Here is an 18,244-nt window from a genome sequence, read left to right as displayed (position 1 = left end):
GGTAGTACAACACATGACAAGTGAAATGTGCCGGATCCAGCCTTCAGCACCAAAGCTGCTGCTCTAGAGTAAGAAAACAAACAAACAGATCTCTGAATGCGATGCCCGGTTCTGGCCTGACGTTCTCTGAGTTTTGGAGTTGGAGGGAGAGTGGGACAGTGCACCTGGGACAGCCTCTGACAATTTTTGTCGAGTGTCAACTGTGTACTGAGTCTTGTGACCAAGGAGGTGTACAGCTTTACACCTCTGTACGTTTCTGAAGTAGGGCCTCTGGATACACCCGTTTTCCAGATGAAGAAACTAAGGCTCAGAGAAGGTCAGCAAGTCACCCGAGGTCACAGCCAGGAAGTGGTAGAGGTGGAATTCGAACCCTTGTCTCAAAGAACCAAACGGTGCTCCTTATCTCCTTAGAAACAAGTTAGAACCAGTGCTTGATTAAACAGAGCTGTCTTGTTATAATTATGAGCCCGGACACAACCTCATTCACTTGTCATTTTAACCCTCAAAAGCAGCGGCTGTTAATCTTCCCATTTTTAGGGTAAGGAACTGAAATTCAGAGAGGGGAACTGACCTGCCCTCCTCAATGGCTGAAAAGGATAAAACAAATTCAATCCCAGAGGCTGGGCTGATTTGGGACACCTCAAAGGCCAGATCAGGCATCAGCTGTACCCCTCAACCTACATCTATCCAGTGCCCACAGGAAAGCAGAAGGGTGTCCTCTTCCGTCTTCAGGTCTCACTTCCTGCTGTGCCCGGCCTGGGGCTGGAGGGTTCGAATGGGAGGGTCACCACTGTCCCAGGGAAAAGAGAAGTGGGAGCAGGCCTGGGGAGGCTGGCTGTCTGCACCCATGTCCCCTTTGTCCCAGCAGAGGTTCCCCTTCTCATCTGTCACTGTGGGTCAGAGAGCAGCCTTGGGGACAGCCTTTCCCCATCTGCTACCCACCATCCACCCACCTCCTCCCCAGGCCTTGTAGTGGTACCATCTGCCCATATCGGGGCTCTGTGACTTTGCACAAGCTGCCGAACCTCTTAGGGCCTCTGTTTCCTCATCCGTGAAATGGGAATCAAAAGGAATTGACCCCCATAGGGAGGCGGTAAGAAGTCAACGAGTTCATGCCAGATTGTATTTGACAGGGTGCTTGGTACATAGTTGGTACTCAAGAAATGTTAGCTGTTGATATAATGTGCAAACCAGTTTACATCATGTCATTGAACCTCGCACCCTGCCAGGTAGGGACTCTTGGATGCCTGTGTTCCAGAGACAGGAACTGAGACTCTGAAGTTAAGACACTCACTCTAGGTCACACAGCAAATAATATCCAAGCCAGGACTTGGACCCAAGCACTCTGGCTTCGGAGCCCACACCCTTAAGCAATAAACTCCTTCCCCACAGACTGTGTGGTGACGTGGTTGGGTCTCCTGGTTGCTCCCCAAGGTGAAGGCAGCACTTCTGAGGTGCGTTTGTGATTCTGTGTGGCAGGGCTGTGCAGATACATTTTCCAGCTGTGGCTGCTGCCATCCTGAGGGCGCCATTCCTGAGGACCAGGGGGTTGTGCCAGCCTGTGCCACTTTGCAGGATATGCGGGGTTTGACATTTGTTGCCAGGCAACCTCACACCCGCCAGAAATAATGACAAACACTTAATATGCAAAGGTGCACTTCTAAGTGCTTGCAAGCGCCCATTCAGAGACCCTGTGAAGGCAGGAGCATTGTTGCCATCCCATTGGACAGATGAGGGACTGAGGCGCAGAGCTGGGGAAGGGTAAAGGCTAGATTTGCACCCTGGCCCAGCATCTGTGCTCTCCAGCTGTGCTGCCTTTCTGGACAGAAAAGAAGTACTGTTACTATTATGAAAGTTCTTAAGTGGACATTCTTACTAGAAGTAGGGCAAAGGTTTGGGGGTTCAGGTCCCAGCTTCATCAGTGACAAGCTGGCAACCTTGTGCAAGTGATTCCATCTCTCTGAGCCTCAGTGTCCTCATCTGTAAATGGGGATAAACACGGTGTCCACAAGGCAGGGCAGAGGTGAGGGTCAGTGAGTTCTGATTTGTAAAGGGCTTTTCTTTTCTTATTAAGATGCAACATACATAACGTGCATCATCTTTGGTGTGCACCTAGATTGTTTAACCCACACATCCACCCATATGCCTATCTCCAAATCAAGACACACACCCTTCCCAGCCCCTAGCAGCCTCCCTCAGTCCCCAAAGATGCCTGCTCTCTGACTTGTATTGTTCTACTACTTCTATTTCTGAAAGTAGGATGTTGCTTTTGCCTGTGGTTGACCATTACTGTTATTATTGTCATTAATGTTCATGTTGATCACCTGCCATGCACTGTGCAGCTGTCCTATATTCATCTTTAAGCAGCCCTGTAAGGCATTTTTGCTCCTTTGAGCCCCCATTTTCCAGATAAGCAAACTGAGGCTCAGAGAGTCTTGAGCCAGAGGTGGCTTTTACAAGTGGTGATGGAGTCACATCATGCAGCTGGGTGATCTTCTCACTTTGCAAATGCAGGTGCCTGTGTTGCACTAGCATGGAGCTGTGACACACACACCCATGCATCTTTGCAAAGTTGTGTTGTCACACTAGGATCACTACCATTGGGAGCAGTGTGGCTGCCTTGCGTGACTGCATGGCCCTCCTGTCCTCATGCTCGCTCCCTCCCCTCTCCCTAGGCTGTGCTGTCAGACGATGGGGTGGGTATCTGGCTGAGAGAGCCAGACCCCCCAGAGGAGCCCCTCATCTTGCAAGCATCTGTTCCCCCTCACCGACTTCGGCTGGGCAGCCTACATCCTCACACCCCTTATCACATCCGGGTGGCTTGTACCAGTAGCCAAGGCCCCTCACCCTGGACCCACTGGCTTCCCGTGGAGACACCAGAGGGAGGTAAGTAGGGGCTGGCTAGGGGCTCGCTGCCCTGCTGGACCTTGTTCACATCAGTGCCAGCTTAGCTTGTCCTCCAACCCACTTACCCCATGTGGCCTCGCTGTCCCTCCGATCCAGTCCCCAACTCCTCAGCACTGCCCACTGGCATCTCGCCCAGACCTCTTCCCTGTGCTTCCGCTCACTGGAGGCCTGCACAAGTCGCCCTTGCGCATGCCCTTTGCACCGTGCCCCCACTTCCTGGGAACAGGGGAGGGGGTCAGGAAGGCATGGGGATGTCAGCTTTCTCTCTTCCCTGTCCTCCAGTGCCCCTGGGTCCCCCTGAGAATGTTAGTGCTGTGCGGAATGGGAGCCAAGCCCTCGTGCGTTGGCAGGAGCCAAGAGCACCCCTGCAGGGCACCCTGTTAGGGTACCGGCTGGCCTATCGAGGCCAGGACACCCCCGAGGTGGGTGCTGCTGGCTGGGCTGAGGCAGAGCAGCTGGGGATAAGGGAGATGGAGAGGAGAAGATGACAGGGCAGACATGGACCTTCGTGCAGGCTGGGGGGTAGGCAATGGCGTTCAGCTAGGAGAGCAGATTCTGGGAAGGTTAAAGGACCCCAGGGGAGGGTAAGAGAATGGCTCTTTATGAATCACTGTAAAAGAGTTTCGGTAGACTTTGTGTACATACTTTCACAGTTTTACAGCAGAGAACTGTATAGCATCCTGAGCAAGGAGTGCCTTTTCTAATTTGCACAAAGGTGCCATCTGAGCCAGCAGCGGTCCTGGAGTGGAGAGATGGGTGGGAAAGAGGGTGGGGAGTCAGAAGCAGGTGGAAAGTTGAGGGTGAATGATGAGAATTCAGCTCTAAGACAAAGTTACTGTGTGCGCTGTGTCAAAGGCCCAGTCCTGATGGAACTGACATTTTGGTGGAAGGACAGAGATGACAGAATGGGGGGTGAGAGGTGAGGGGTAGGAAGAGGTAGGGGTGAGAGGCTGGAGATGAACAGAGGGCTTTGGGAAAGGTGGGGAATTGAGGCCAAGGGTGTAAGCTTAGGAGTGAGGGGCCTGGGGCTCTACCCTGCTGCCACATCCGGCGTCCTAGGTGCTCATGGACGTAGGGCTCAAGCGAGAGGTGACCCTGGAGCTGCGGGGCGATGGGACTGTGTCCAACCTGACTGTATGCGTGGCAGCCTACACCGCCACCGGGGATGGACCCTGGAGCCTCCCTGTGCCCCTGGAGCCCTGGCACCCAGGTAACTCCAAAGCCACACTCAGCCCCCTCAACCTCCCCACAAGGACTTCATCTCTCCCAGGGGCCCCCGACCTGCTCCCTGAACCCTTCAGAGTCACCCCATGCCAGGCTCTGTTCCTGCCTGGAGCCTTTCTGAGAGCCTCCCTGCCTCACCCAGCCACAGCATCCCTGCCCTTTCTGAGTATGTCCTCCCTCTGTCCTTTCTCCTCACAGGACAAAGACAGCCAATCCACAAGCTGGGTAAGGGCTCTCACCCCCCCTCCCCTCCTTCCCTTCCCTCAACCCCGAGGGAAGACCCCATCACCACATAACCACATGCTCTTTGCACATCCCTTTTGTGTTTCTCAAACTCATCATTCTGTCCTTGAGTGTGGCCCTTGATGGAGGTGCCTGGAATAGCCCCATACATTGTAGGTACTCAGTGAATAGTACATGGGTAGGTGGGTGGATGGATGGGTGTGTGGATGAATGGATGGGTAGATCGGGGGATGAATGAATGGATGAGGAAGTGGGTAGATGAATGAATAAGTGGGTGGGTGGGTGGATGGATGGATGAATGGACGGACAGATGGATAGATAAATTTTCCCTCTCAAATCTATCCCCCTCAAATAATTCTCCAACAACTCTCCTACATCCACTGTACCCTCCTAGCACTATTACAGCCCACCTCTTGTAACACAACCCACTATCCTAGCTATTCTTCACATGCCTTCCTACATTTCTTTGCAAACCCTTTGCACACTGATCCCACCTTCCTTTATGGTCATCCCATTATAATCCTTCATTCCTCATACATGCCTCCCAAACCCAGCACACGCCGACACTTCTCATTCATAAACTGCACACTTTTTGCACATTCACTATACATCCATATTACAAACACTGAAAAACCTTCTGTCCACACTATCCCACACCTTACAACTTTACTTGCACACTCATCCAGTACTCCTTACACATTATCCCCTCCCCCCTAGCCAATCCCAACCCATTCTCACTGTGTGTACACACCCACACCAAACACCTGGTGCTCTTAGCACATACCCGTTCCTTTCCCCATTCCTCACACAACCACTCCCACCCTTTTTGCACACCCTTTCCATTCATTCCACGCCACTCATTTACCCTTCCCATGTGATTTACATGCTCATTGCACACTCCTCTCCCACTGAAGTTACATCTTTACAAGTCACTGCTCACTTCTTATATCTAAAACTCCTTGAATACACCTCACTCACATAGTGCAAACTCCTCCAACACCCATCCAAAATTCTTCTTTGTACACACTTCTTTGCACACCATGGCCCTTTGCACATTTATTTCACTCACATCCCTCACTTTATGAAACCATTCCAGAGTCAGTGCACACTCCTCAAAACTTCCTCTGCCCTTTGTCCCATAAGCCTGACACTCCTTGCATGTGCATTACACATACCTCGTGCACCAGTCCCACCCTGCATGCCTTCTGTCCCCACTCCCCTGCTTTTCCGTGCTCAAGTCTCTCCTCCTTGCACAGTCAGCACACATCATACATGCCCATACAACTTGAGATTTACTCACACCCACCCAGTGTGCATCCAGCCCTCCCCACACTCACACCCATTCTGCACAAGTCCTGCACTCTCCTTCCACACTCGAGTGTTCATCCCATTCCAACTCACCTCACCCACCCCACAAGTCTTGTGCTTCTACTGTAATGCACACTCCTATCTCATCCATTGTATGCAGTGCCCAGCCCAGTCTCCTCCGATACGTGAATGCACTTAATAACATGCCTCATCAAATATGTCCACATCTGTCTCCCTCCAACATCTGCCTTGGATCCGAGGGAGCTGGATCCGGGGCCTCAGCCATAACCTATCCCCATACCCCATACTCCCGACAGTGAGTGAACCCCCTGCCCCTGCCTTCTCATGGCCCTGGTGGTACGTACTGCTGGGAGCAGTTGTGGCCGCTGCCTGTGTCCTCATCTTGGCCCTGTTCCTTGTCCATCGGCGGAAGAAGGAGACCCGCTATGGGTGAGTTGGAACCACGAGGGCTAACGTGGACTGGGATGGAGAGGAGGCTGGAGACAGGGAGACTATGAGGAGGCTGGTGCAGGAGGAGAGTTTACCAAGAATTGGAATGAGGGCAAGGGTCCGGGGAATGAATGGAAGGCGGAAGGCCTGGGATATGCTCAGCGAACACGGGAGGAGTGGGCAGGCAGGGCTTGGGGTTGGGATGGTGCTCACTTTCACTGATGGTGGAAAGAGCGTTTCCACATGGTTCAGCCCTGCCCTCACCTCCTCCCCACTTCCCCCAGAGAGGTGTTTGAACCAGCCGTGGAGAGGGGTGAGCTGGTGGTCAGGTACCGCGTTCGAAAGTCCTACAGTCGCCGGACCACTGAAGCCACCTGTAAGTGAGCCCCATGCCTCCCTGCCCTGGGGTAGGGACAACAAGTGTAGAGATTTGGATCTGCTGGGCTTCTGTAGTTGCAAGAACTAGAAGTTTCTGAAGGTTTTGGAATTCTAGGAGGATAGAACCACAAGCCCTAAGAACAACAGAAATGTGGAACCACACAGAACCTTAGAATAATAGAATCTTAGACACAGTAAATCTTAGAGAGGCCAAACCTCAGAGCCATAGGATCTTAGAACAGTGATATGATGATGGTAATAAAGATGATAATGATGCTGAAAAAGATGGAGGAGATGATCAGGAAGCTAATGATGAAAGTCAATCCTAGCATGTCCTACGTGACAGGTGTACAAGTGTCACTTAATTTGGTCCTCATAACAACCCAATAAGGTAGGTATATTATCCCCACACTTGACAGATGAGGAAGCTGTCGCCTGGAGTGACTACATAACTGGCCCACAACCACACAGCTTGTATGTGGAGAGCTGGGACTTAAATGCTGGCAGTTTTACTCTGAAGTCCATCCTCTAAACTGCTTCTTGGAATTATAGAATGCTAGAGAGAGAGAGCTGATCTTGGCCTAGGAAATTATAAGCTCAGTAGAATAGACCCTTGGGATCATGAAAAATCATGGGATCTTAGAACTATAGGTTCTTGTTAGTAGACTGTAGAGTTATGGAGGGTCCCAGCTAAGGAGGGACCTCAGAGGCCACCCAGTCAAAACTTCATCTTTCCAGTTGGGAAAACTTCAATCCATAAAGAGAAGGGATAGAGTTAGGTTTCTTCCTAGCTACAGTGAGAAGGCTGCCAGGGCCCCAGGGAGACATCAGACGGGGCTGAGAAAGACATTTATTTAAGAGGAGGAAGAAGAGGAAGTTAGGAGGTCATGGAGACCTAATATAATAACATGCAGCAGCGGTTCTCAGTGTGACCCCAGTCCCCGGGGTACTCAACACCTTTGCAGGGGGTTCATGAGGTCAGAACTATTTTCATAATAATACCAAGATATTAATTGCCCTTTTGCACCCTCATTCTCTCACAAGGGTTCTATGGAGTTTTCCAGAGGCTTCCCAATGTGTGATGATGTCATCACTTTGTTGGTTGATAGAACCTGTGCTTGAGTATTCTTGCACTTCACAAATCCATCAGTTTTAATTTTTAATACAGTGAATATCGATATCTATCACTCCCATGAAAGAAAGCTCTTTTTAGCCCTCAATAATTTTAAGAATGTAAGTTTGAGAACTGTTGCTATATGGCAATGAAAAGAGGTAAATTACAGCTACACTCAGCAGCTACATTACAATTACTTCATAGCCACCACGATGAGTGAAAGAAACCAGACACAAAAGAGAGCATGTTACGTGATTCCATGTTAACAACATCCCCAAACAGAAAACTAATCTGAGGAAAAAGAAGTCAGGAAAGTGGCCACTCCTGAGAGGGCAGCTCATGGTCTGTTCTTGACCTGGGTGCTAGTTATACTGTTGTGCTTGGTTTGTGAAAATCCACTGAGCTGCTCACTTATGATTCATACAGATTACAGTTCAATAAGAAGTTAAGTAACGTTTTTAACAACCAGCTCGGCAGGTTACTGGCCAATCAGGGTAGCCACTGTTGCAAGATTATGTGCCAAGCTCTAACCCTTTAGTTGCTGCTCTGGGGGAAGATTGAGCGGGTCTAGAGGAGGAGCGAGGGCGGGCAGGGGGTCTTCAGGGCAGCGTCGATTTTTGAATACATGCAGAAGTATTTCAGTATGTTACCAATGAGTATATCCCTATTGGTGAGTGTCACCTGAATGTCAGCGCTGTTTCATGGCTCTGTCTACACCCACCCCCATGCAGTGAACAGCCTGGGCATCAGCGAGGAGCTGAAGGAGAAGCTGCGGGATGTGATGGTGGACAGGCACAAGGTGGCCCTGGGGAAGACCCTGGGAGAAGGTGAGTGCCCCCCCCACACACATCCCCCTGAAAGAGGAAGTCCTCCACTTTCCCACCTCCACACAACCACAGGAAGTGCAGTCCCCACAGGCCCCCGTGAAGTCAATGTCTCCCTCCAATCCCCCACAGGAGAGTTTGGAGCTGTAATGGAGGGCCAGCTCAACCAGGATGACTCCATCCTCAAGGTGGCTGTGAAGACAATGAAGAGTGAGTCTGTGCATACATGTGCACACATGTGGGATCCTGTCCCCTAACCTTGACCCCAGCCCCCTTCCCTATATCCCTGAGGAGGCAGAAGAGCAGAAGAGTTAGCAGATTAGGCCTACCACAGAACCTCAGTGTTTCCAGATGGGGGAGTCCATGCCAGGTACTTCAAAAGGAGGAATTTAACACGGGGAGATGACCACAAAGGTGTAGAAAGAATTAAAGGAACCTCTGGGAGCAGCGAGGCCTCCTGGAGATTAGCAGCAGCAATGTCACTTCTACCCCTAGGATGCAGGGCAGAGTGGGAAGTGGTGTTACCAGAGCCCACAGCCAGGAAGCCAGGTGGGATTTGGGAATCATAAAGTTAGAGGCCACCCTGTGGGAGTTTGAAACACAAAGGAGACATAGCCACCACACACAGCCATACTGGATGCTGGATGAAATACCCTGGCTTCTCCCGTTGTCCCGCCTACCTGCCAATCTCCCATCAGTGCTTCCCATTGGCAAACTCCAACAGGAAACTACTTGGAATGGGAGCCTGGGAAATGTAGTTTTCAGGGGCCAGCCCCTGTGGTTCATATTCATAGCAGAACAGGGAGGGTCCAGAATGAGGCACACCTGGCTTCATCATTCACCAGCTGTGTGATCTGAGGCAAGTGACTCTCTCTCTGAGTCTCCCATTCCTCAGAAAAATATCATAATATACCTACTTCCTAGGGTGTTGTGAGGCAAAACACTGAATGCTAGTATGTACAATTAATGTGGACTGTGACTATATTATTTACATCACCAGAGAGAGTGGGAGCCAGTCCAGGGTCACACAGCACAGGAAGTCCAGGGCCAAGTCTTTTCCACAAAGGGATGAAGGGAGGGTCAGCTGGAGGTGGAGGTGAGAAATAGTCCTTTCTGAATCACAGGGGCTAAAAGCTTGGGTTGTAGAGTCATCACTCACTCTCACTCATTTATTCATTAATGAGCACCTCCTATGTACCAGGTTATGTTCTCAACCTAGCTTTGAATCCCAGCTGTGTGACTGTGGACAAGCACTTTGCCTCTGTGAGCCAGCATCCTGAGTTATAAAATAAGGATAACATATGGATTCCCAGGGCTGTTGGAAATATGCTGGGAAGACGCCTAGCATGATGTACACACATAGACCTGGGTTTGAACTATCCTATTCCATTGTCAAGCTGTGTGTGCCCTTGGACAGGTTCCTTAACCATTCTATGCCTTGGTTTCCCCATCTTTCAAACTGGGAAAATAATAGTAGCACCTTAGAGGATTAAGTGACTTTAATAAATGTAGTTGGGTGAATACAGCACCTGGTACTTACTAACCATGTTTGATGAAGAAAAAGATGATGATGATGGAGAAGAGGAAGGAGCCCTCTCCTGCCTCCCCCTCCTCACCCACCTTCCTCTCTCTCCCAAGTTGCCATCTGCACCAGGTCGGAGCTGGAGGATTTCCTGAGCGAAGCTGTCTGCATGAAGGAATTCGACCACCCCAATGTCATGAGGCTCATCGGTGAGGGAGGGGCGAGTTTAGAGGATCTGCGGACCCTGTGGGGGCCACACCAGAGGGAAGACCCCTCCTTTGGCACTGAGAAGATTGAACCTCCAGGCTCCCTGCCCCTCCCTCCCTCAGAGTCAGCGAGCTCTCCCTCCTTCTCTCCCTCCCATTGGAATGGGACCTCTGACCTCTCCCAGAAATAGCTGAGGTCCCCAGGAGGGCTCGGGAAACATTGCTGGGAACAGTGCTGGAAATGGCTTCTCTGAAGCTTGGTCCTTGCGCCCCAACAACTATTTCCAGGCCAGATTTGAGGGGGAGGGAGAGCCAGGGCTGAGAGAAGGGATGGCTTCCTCTCTTGCCCAGTGGAGTGACATGGCTGCCTGGGGGCTCAGGCGTCTGTTTTCAGGGTTCTGAACGAGAAGGCTTCCCAGCACCTGTGGTCATCTTACCTTTCATGAAACACGGAGACCTCCACAGTTTTCTTCTGTATTCCCGGCTTGGGGACCAGCCAGTGGTGAGGGGCATTTCATTATCTGGTCCACAAGTATTAATTGAGCACCTACACACACCCCTGCTGTTCAGACACTGGAAGACCATGGTGACCAAGAGCATGCTCTCAGGAGCCATTCACCAGTGGGGGGGCCAGGCAACAAACAAGTTAGCAAGTAAATAAGATAATTTATGCCCTAAGAAGGAGGAATAATAGGGAGGCCGGCCAGCCAATCAGTTTGGGCCAACAGGGAAGGTCACACTGAGGAGGTGACCCTGAGGGAGGAGCCAGCTGGTGAAAGACAGGAAGGTCTGGGAGGAAGCAATCGTAGTAGAGGGCACAACGTGGGCAAAGGCTGAGAGGTGGGAACAAAAGGCCAGAAAGGAGCATATGTCAAAGGCAATAATAGGAGGTCAAATTGGAGTGGAAGGCAGGGTGTGTTATATAGGGCCTTGTTGAAAAGGTGTTGGATTTAATTCTCAGAGCCATGGGAAAACATTACAGGGCAGAGCTAGGCAGACACAGGAAGGGAAGGAGGAAGGGGAGAGGGATGGCTCTCTGGGACTCTGCTGACCTCTGCTCCCTCCTGTCCTGTCCCCACCCCTTGCCCCAAGTTCCTGCCCACTCAGATGCTGGTGAAGTTCATGGCAGACATTGCCAGTGGCATGGAGTATCTGAGTACCAAGAGATTCATACACCGGGACCTGGCTGCCAGGAACTGCATGTGAGTGTCAAGGTTTCCAGGGACCCCTGCCTCCTTTGGAGGCTCCTTCCCTCCTTCTCAGGATGGAAGAGGAGGCCAGACACACACACACCCCTCAGGCAGGTCAGAACTCAGGACTGGGATAGAGAGGTCAGCAAGATGGTTGAGGAAGGTTTCCTGGGTGAGGTGGGGCCCTAAATTGAAATCCTAGAGTACTGGATATGAAGAGAGAAGAGACAAGAGGGTGAGCTTACTGGACAGCATGAAGGGAGCAGAGGTGACTAATGAGGATGGTGGCATTAAACCGCATCTCTGTCCCCGTCCGTGCTGAGTGTCTGGCCTGAGTTGCCCTTGGGGAGGGGCCACATTGAATAAGGAGACAAGAACCCCTATCAATGGATAAGCAGAAAGTAGGTCAGAATAAGGTCCACGGTGAAGATGCTGTGTGTGTGTGAGTGCATATGTAAACACAGGCTTAGACTGTTAGCCTCATCACAGTGTTAGATCCATAGAAATTGGAGCAAAAGGATCAGAGAATCTTCTACAAGATGTGTAAATGTTCACAACTCTTGGGAATACTGATGAAAATTTCTTTATTCCCCCCAACTTTCCATTTTGAACAATTCCAATCCTACAGAAAAGTTGAAAGATTTGTACAGTGATCACCCATAGTCTCTCCCTGTTGAGATTTTGCCACATTTCTCCTCTCTCCTCTTTCTCCTCCTTCAACCATTTGAAAGTAAGTTGCCAAGATGGTGACGCTTCACCCCTAAGCCTTCAGCAGGTATCTCCTAAGAATAAGGACTTACACCTAAATAATCACAACTCTGTTACCCGTCTATGAAGATTAAGAGGAATTCCATAACATAACCTAATATCCAATCCATATTCAAAATGTCTTTCAGGGGCTCTATTCCCCTGAGCCAGGAGCCACATCACATTTGATTCTTAGGCTTCTTTGGTCTCTTTGAGTCTAGAACAGCCTCCCACCACCACCTTTTTATATTTTTATGGCATATTCTTTCTGAAGAAACCAGGTCCGTTGTCTCGTAGGATGTCCTGCATATAAGATGTGTCTGTTTCCTTGTGACGGCATTTGCTCTGTTCCTCTGTTCCCTGTATTTCCTGTGAACTAGAAAGTAGACCCAAAGGCTTGAATAGACTCAGTCAAAATGGAAAATCTTTTATTTCCATATAACTTGGGCTGATCCTAGTCAAGCCCCCGAGATAACAACGATTCTGAAAATCAGAATGGACAAGCAATTGTTATGCACCTGATGCATTTTTGTTAAGTTAAAACATTGAAATACTTCCTTACCAAGTTGGAAGCATTCCATTTACCCCAAGCCTCCCACGTGCTCCACAGACACTAGCCTAGATGTGCAGACATCCCTCCTCCTTCCTGCCCCCCTTGCCATTATCTTCTGGACCTCCCCTGGACCCAGCAGTTAAAGGTTAACTCCTGGTATATCAGGGGCTTCTCAGGTCTGCTCTGATTGGTCATTGCCCAAGCCCATCCATCACCCTGGCTGGAAATCATCAATTCTTAAAAAATTAAATCCCAGAAACTCAGATACAAGAGTCAGGGAATCGCCTATTTCTATAAAGCCCAAAAACAAGCAAAAATTATCCACACTATCAGAAGTGAAGATCATGGTTACCCTTGGAGGGCTAGTTACAGGAAGTGGGGAATGGTAATGTTTCTCTTTTATCCTCAAAAAAATTGGTGTATAGTTTACACACACTAAAATATGCACATCTGATCTGCGCAGCTCAAAGAATGTTTACATGTCTGTAGACCCGTGTAAACAACCACTGTGAGATCAAGAGACAGACCATGTTTAGGCCCTGGCAGGCTCCCTAATGCCCAACACAGTGACTGCTCCCAAGGGGTAACCACTGTTCTGGGTCTCTGTCACCACCAACTTCTGTCATCTGTTCTTAAATATCTGTAAAGGGTGTCATGCAGTTTGTACCCCTTTGTGTCAGGCTTCTTTGGCTCAGCATGATGTTTTTGAGGTTCGTCCATGTGATTCGTTCTTTTTCTTTGCTGTGTGGTATTCCTTGTAAGGATGCCCTGCGATGTTCTGTTTCTTCTTTCTTATTCTTAGTCTGGGTGCTAGTTACATGGGTGTGTTTATGAAAATTCAGTGACCTGTTCACTTTAGATTTGTGCATGTTTGTGTGTATGTAGTATACTTCAAGAACTTTTTTAAAAAAAAACAAAGAATTGAACCCAAGGAGCCTAGGAAAGACCCTAGAATCCAACAAAAAGCCAGAGCTGGGAAGGCCCTCAGCAGCCCTTTGCCCCTCCCTCAATTCATGCAAAGAACAGGAAGTAACACAGTTCCCTCTGGGTCTGGAGCAATGGGGGAGGCAGATCCCCATCCCCAAGCAGGACAGCCAGAACAGGAGATGGAGATGTGTCTGAGAGGGAGCACAGGCTTCCTGGTGGAGGGGGCTGATAGCACGACCCTGTTCCTCTTCCCAATCTGGGCAGGCTGAACGAGAACATGTCCGTGTGTGTGGCAGACTTTGGGCTCTCCAAGAAGATCTACAATGGGGACTACTACCGCCAGGGTCGCATTGCCAAGATGCCAGTCAAGTGGATCGCCATCGAAAGCCTGGCAGATCGCGTTTATACTAGCAAAAGTGATGTGGTATGTGCACCCCACCATGGGAGAGGGGGCGAGGGGCATGGCCTGATCATCTCACATTGTCTGATCATCTCACATTGTACGGGGTCGCTAGGGTTCCCTGCGCAAGACCTGTCCACATGAGCTGGGTATGTCTGGGAGTGTGGTGGGTGTCTGTGAGTGGGGGCTTTCTGGGGTCTACGCAGGCCCATGTGTGCATGGTGGCTGGTTCATATGTGGGACATGTGGATAGTTGGGATTAGGAGTGGCAGCAGTAAATATGTATACATGTGAGTAGCCAGGGTGTGGAGGGGAACACGTGAGACCATGTGTCTGTGAAGTATGTACGTGTACGCATGGGTTAGCATGTCTATGCACAGAAGTTTGCTCTATGCATGTGTACATGTGCCAAGTGTCTCGGAATAGTGGTGGTGCCCCACAAAGATAGCTGTGGATACTGTGCACATAAGTGTGGGTGCACCCATGAACCTGTGTGTTGGGGGAATGTCTCTGTGCAGGACATCCTCTAATTCCCTCTAATTCTCTCCCCTCTGCTCCCACAGTGGTCCTTCGGGGTGACAATGTGGGAGATTGCCACACGGGGCCAAACCCCATATCCAGGAGTGGAGAACAGTGAGATTTACGATTACCTGTGCCAGGGACACCGCCTGAAGCAGCCTGTGGACTGTCTGGATGGACTGTGAGGACCCTTAGGGCCCCTCCCCTGCCCTGCACAATGCCAGATTTCATTCCAAAACCTTGAGCACCCCACATGGCCGGCATATCCAGGACCCTCTAAAACCTGTACAGAATTCCTCAGACCGTGAGGAATGAGAGTGTCCCCCGACCAATGCTCTGCAGGACCCCTTCCAGCAGACAGGGTGCAAGTTAACAAAGGGTGCCTTTTCCTCCTTTGCCTTGTACGTGGAATGCAGGCTAGACCAGCCCTCTTGGCTAGGTGTCTATGTGCAGGGAATAACTGTACGACTTCCCTGGGGGGCCCTGTCTCTGAGACCCCCACTCCCAAGGAATTCTAGTTCATCCCAGACTCCTGGGTACCTGTGCTTCCCCCAGAAGCTCTTCAACACCCAGAATCCTCGGCAAAGCCCACCAGTGTGTTACACTGACTTCTCCAAACTCTCAGGTCTCCTCTGAAATGTTCTGAGGATCTTTTAGGACAGTGCTTTTCAAACTTTGCCATCTCACAGCACAAAGAGAACAGAACATTTATCCAGCACTTTGAGGGTAAAGAGAAGATGTTACTTGGGTCAGGAGGGGACAGCCTGGGGCTTCAGACTCCCCAGGTCCTCCTTGGGTGCTGCAAGGGCTGAGGGACTAAGAATAATAGCTACCATTTCTATAGAACTTACTAGAAAGCACTGTTTTAGGTGTATGGCATGTATTAACTCCTTCGGTTCTTCCCACAGCCATATGAGGTGGCTAGGTAGCATTATTATTCCCATTTGCTGATGAGGAAACTGACGTCTACATAGAGGATAAATCACTTGCCACAGTCTGCATAACTGCCGTATAAGTTATCTATATACCAAAATCCAGTAGCTTAAAACAAGCATTTATTACCTCCCATAGGATAAATTAGAGGGATAGTTTCCAATGGTCAGGAGTCTGAGAATAGCTTAGCAGGGTGATTCAGGATCAGGGTTTCTAATGAGGTTATAGTCAAGATGTCAGCTGGGGCTGCAGCCACCTGAAAGTTGGGACTGGAAGATCATTTTAAAGGCAGTTCATTCACACGACTGAGGCAGGAGGCCTCAGCTCCCTGCCATGCAGACCCCTCCACAGTGCTGCTTGAGCTTCCTCATGGCATGGTGGCTGGCCTTCCCCAGTGGGCATTCCAAGAGAAAGAGCAAGGAGGAAGCCGCACTGCCTTTTATAACCTAGTCCCAGAAGTCACACTTACCTCCCTGCTGTCAAGTCAGAAATGAATCACTAAGTCCAGCCCACGCTCAAGGGGAAGGAAATCAAGCTCCAACATTTGAAGGGAGGAATGTCAAAGAAATTGAGCACCTATTTTAAACCAACACAGCTTGCAAGGCTTTGATGCCAGAGTCTGTTCTGGGGAGCCACACTGGGAAGCTCTGCTCTCGCCAGCCCTCACTAGAATACCACCAAATATACAGAGATTTTCCCAAGGCCCTTTCCAACTCCAGGAACCCCCTTCAGAAACTCTTGAGAATTCCCAAATCCCTATAGATGCCCACAAACTGTGATGGTTCCCTCTGGTTCCATGGAATGCTACAGTCCTCTCTGAGTGTCCTAAAATGCCTCTAGACTCCCAGAATTCCCCCCCACCTTTTTTTTCAGAATAGCCCCCCTTCTGAGCTCCTGCTCAGTCTCCCATCCCTCACTTTGCTGTCCTAGGTATGCCCTGATGTCCCGGTGCTGGGAGCTAAACCCCCGGGACCGGCCAAGTTTTGCAGAGCTGCGGGAGGATCTGGAGAACACACTGAAGGCCCTGCCCCCTGCCCAGGAGCCCGATGAAATCCTCTACGTCAACATGGATGAGGGTGGGGGTCATCCGGAACCACTTGGAGCTGCTGGAGGAGCTGACCCCTCAACCCAGCCTGACCCTAAGGATTCCTGCAGCTGCCTCACCGCAGCTGAGGTATATCCTGCTGGACGCTATGTCCTCTGCCCTTCTACAGCCCCTGGCCCCATCCTGCCTGCTGACAGGAGCTCCCCAGCAGCCCCAGGACAGGAGGACGGAGCCTGAAACACCCCTACACCTGGGACTCCCTCTCAGGACCCAAGCTAGGCACTGCCACTGGGGGGACCCTCCCTCCCCCTGGATACTTTCCCACTCCGGGTCTTACCCTCAGCTGCAGCCCTCTCTTCCTATCTATTCCACTTCTATCCCAGACAGATCTTCTCCCTTTTCCATGCCTTAGTGTTCCTGTGCATAAAGGGAAAGGGTTGAACTGCAATCCCTAAGGGTCCTCCCAGGTCTAACAGTCAAAGATTCTAGATTCTAAGGTTTAAAGAGTCTAGATTCAAAGGTTCTAGGCTTCAAAGATGCTATGAGTCTTGGTTCTAAGGACCTGAAATTCCAAAGTCTCCATTCTAAAGTGCTAAGGTTCTGGACATGGAAGTTCCAAGGCCTCTATGCCAAGGCTCTGAGATTCTATGGCTCTAGATTTTTCTGATTCTAAGATTCTTGATAAAGCCCACAAAATTTTAGGTTCTAAAGCTCTAAGATTCTAGTTCTAGGATTTAAGGCTCTATGATTCAAATTATATTTTTCTAGGATTCTGAGTCCTTAGGGTATAAGAATCTAGATTCTATGGTTCTAAAAATTCTACAGTTCTAAACATGGAGGTTCTAAGACATAATGTTCTAAGCATCTTACAGCATAAGGCCTCTGGCCTTAAGGCTCTAGATCATAAGGCTTCAAGATTTCATCTTTTTAATTTCTAAGATTCTAATGATGGTCAATTATAGGTTCTAAGGTTTTATGATCCTTGAAACTCTTATTATGAGATCATGGACAGTTATGGTCTAAGATTCTAGAATCTGCAATTCATAAGTTCTAAGAGTATGAAGATGGAGATTCTAAGGTCTAATGTCCTAAGATGTGATGTTCTAAGACTTAGTCAAAGAACCTAGATCCTCTATGTCTAAAATTCTAGATCATATGCTTCAAGATTCTAGATTATTAAACTCTAAGATTCTAATGCTCTGTTCTTCGTTCCATGGCACACTAGTTCTATTGGTCCAAGATTTGGAACCTCAGCATCTAAAGTATAAGACTCTAGTTAGTTGTGACTAACTAGATACCAAAGTTCTAATCATTTCTAACGTTGGACACCTTAGGTTCTGTGTTGCATTCCACCTTTCTAGGATTTTAGTTAAGGGTCCAAGAATCCACAGTTCTAAATCTTAGGATTCTAGGCACTGTAGTTCTAATTCTAGACACTGTAATTCAAATGTTGTGAGATTCTTAAAGATCTACAGGGTCTAGAAATCCAAGATACGGTTCCAAGGTTCTAACCTTGTAGCATTCTTCTGTGTGACCTTCCCCTTCTTAGCACCTCTGCTTTCTCTCCCTCTGTTGGAGTGTGCCCCCCACCTCAAGCCTGTGCAATGCATTAGGGATACCTCCTTTCCCCAGGGGACAATCCCCTCCTTGTGGGCCATGCTGTCCCCCTGAGCCAGTCTCTCATGCCCCCTATACAGAGTGTGGACTCTGGTGCCTCCAGAGGGGCTCATATCACATAAAATTTTGTAATCCCA

At 49.6% G+C, this 18,244-nt stretch overlaps 1 protein-coding gene across 3 annotated transcripts in view; it reads left to right on the top strand.

The window, feature by feature from the left end:
- Nucleotides 1–18,244, top strand: part of AXL (AXL receptor tyrosine kinase) — a 26,627-nt gene extending 8,383 nt beyond the window's left edge. For all 3 annotated transcript variants that reach the window (XM_073225866.1, XM_073225867.1, XM_017640432.3), the window contains 14 exons: nt 2,676–2,886; nt 3,190–3,329; nt 3,967–4,117; nt 4,330–4,356; nt 6,000–6,132; nt 6,417–6,508; nt 8,356–8,451; nt 8,581–8,658; nt 10,087–10,179; nt 10,557–10,678; nt 11,269–11,378; nt 13,858–14,017; nt 14,557–14,693; nt 16,376–18,244. In XM_073225866.1, the coding sequence (XP_073081967.1) occupies nt 2,676–2,886; nt 3,190–3,329; nt 3,967–4,117; nt 4,330–4,356; nt 6,000–6,132; nt 6,417–6,508; nt 8,356–8,451; nt 8,581–8,658; nt 10,087–10,179; nt 10,557–10,678; nt 11,269–11,378; nt 13,858–14,017; nt 14,557–14,693; nt 16,376–16,727 (1,902 nt within the window). In that variant the 3' untranslated portion in view covers nt 16,728–18,244. The remainder of the gene's footprint in view (nt 1–2,675; nt 2,887–3,189; nt 3,330–3,966; nt 4,118–4,329; nt 4,357–5,999; nt 6,133–6,416; nt 6,509–8,355; nt 8,452–8,580; nt 8,659–10,086; nt 10,180–10,556; nt 10,679–11,268; nt 11,379–13,857; nt 14,018–14,556; nt 14,694–16,375) is intronic.

The sequence above is a fragment of the Manis javanica genome, chromosome 17 (assembly GCF_040802235.1).
Source record: "Manis javanica isolate MJ-LG chromosome 17, MJ_LKY, whole genome shotgun sequence".
NCBI lineage: Eukaryota > Metazoa > Chordata > Mammalia > Pholidota > Manidae > Manis > Manis javanica.
Note: the sequence above shows the minus strand (reverse complement) of the source record. Positions and strands in the feature narration are given on the sequence as shown.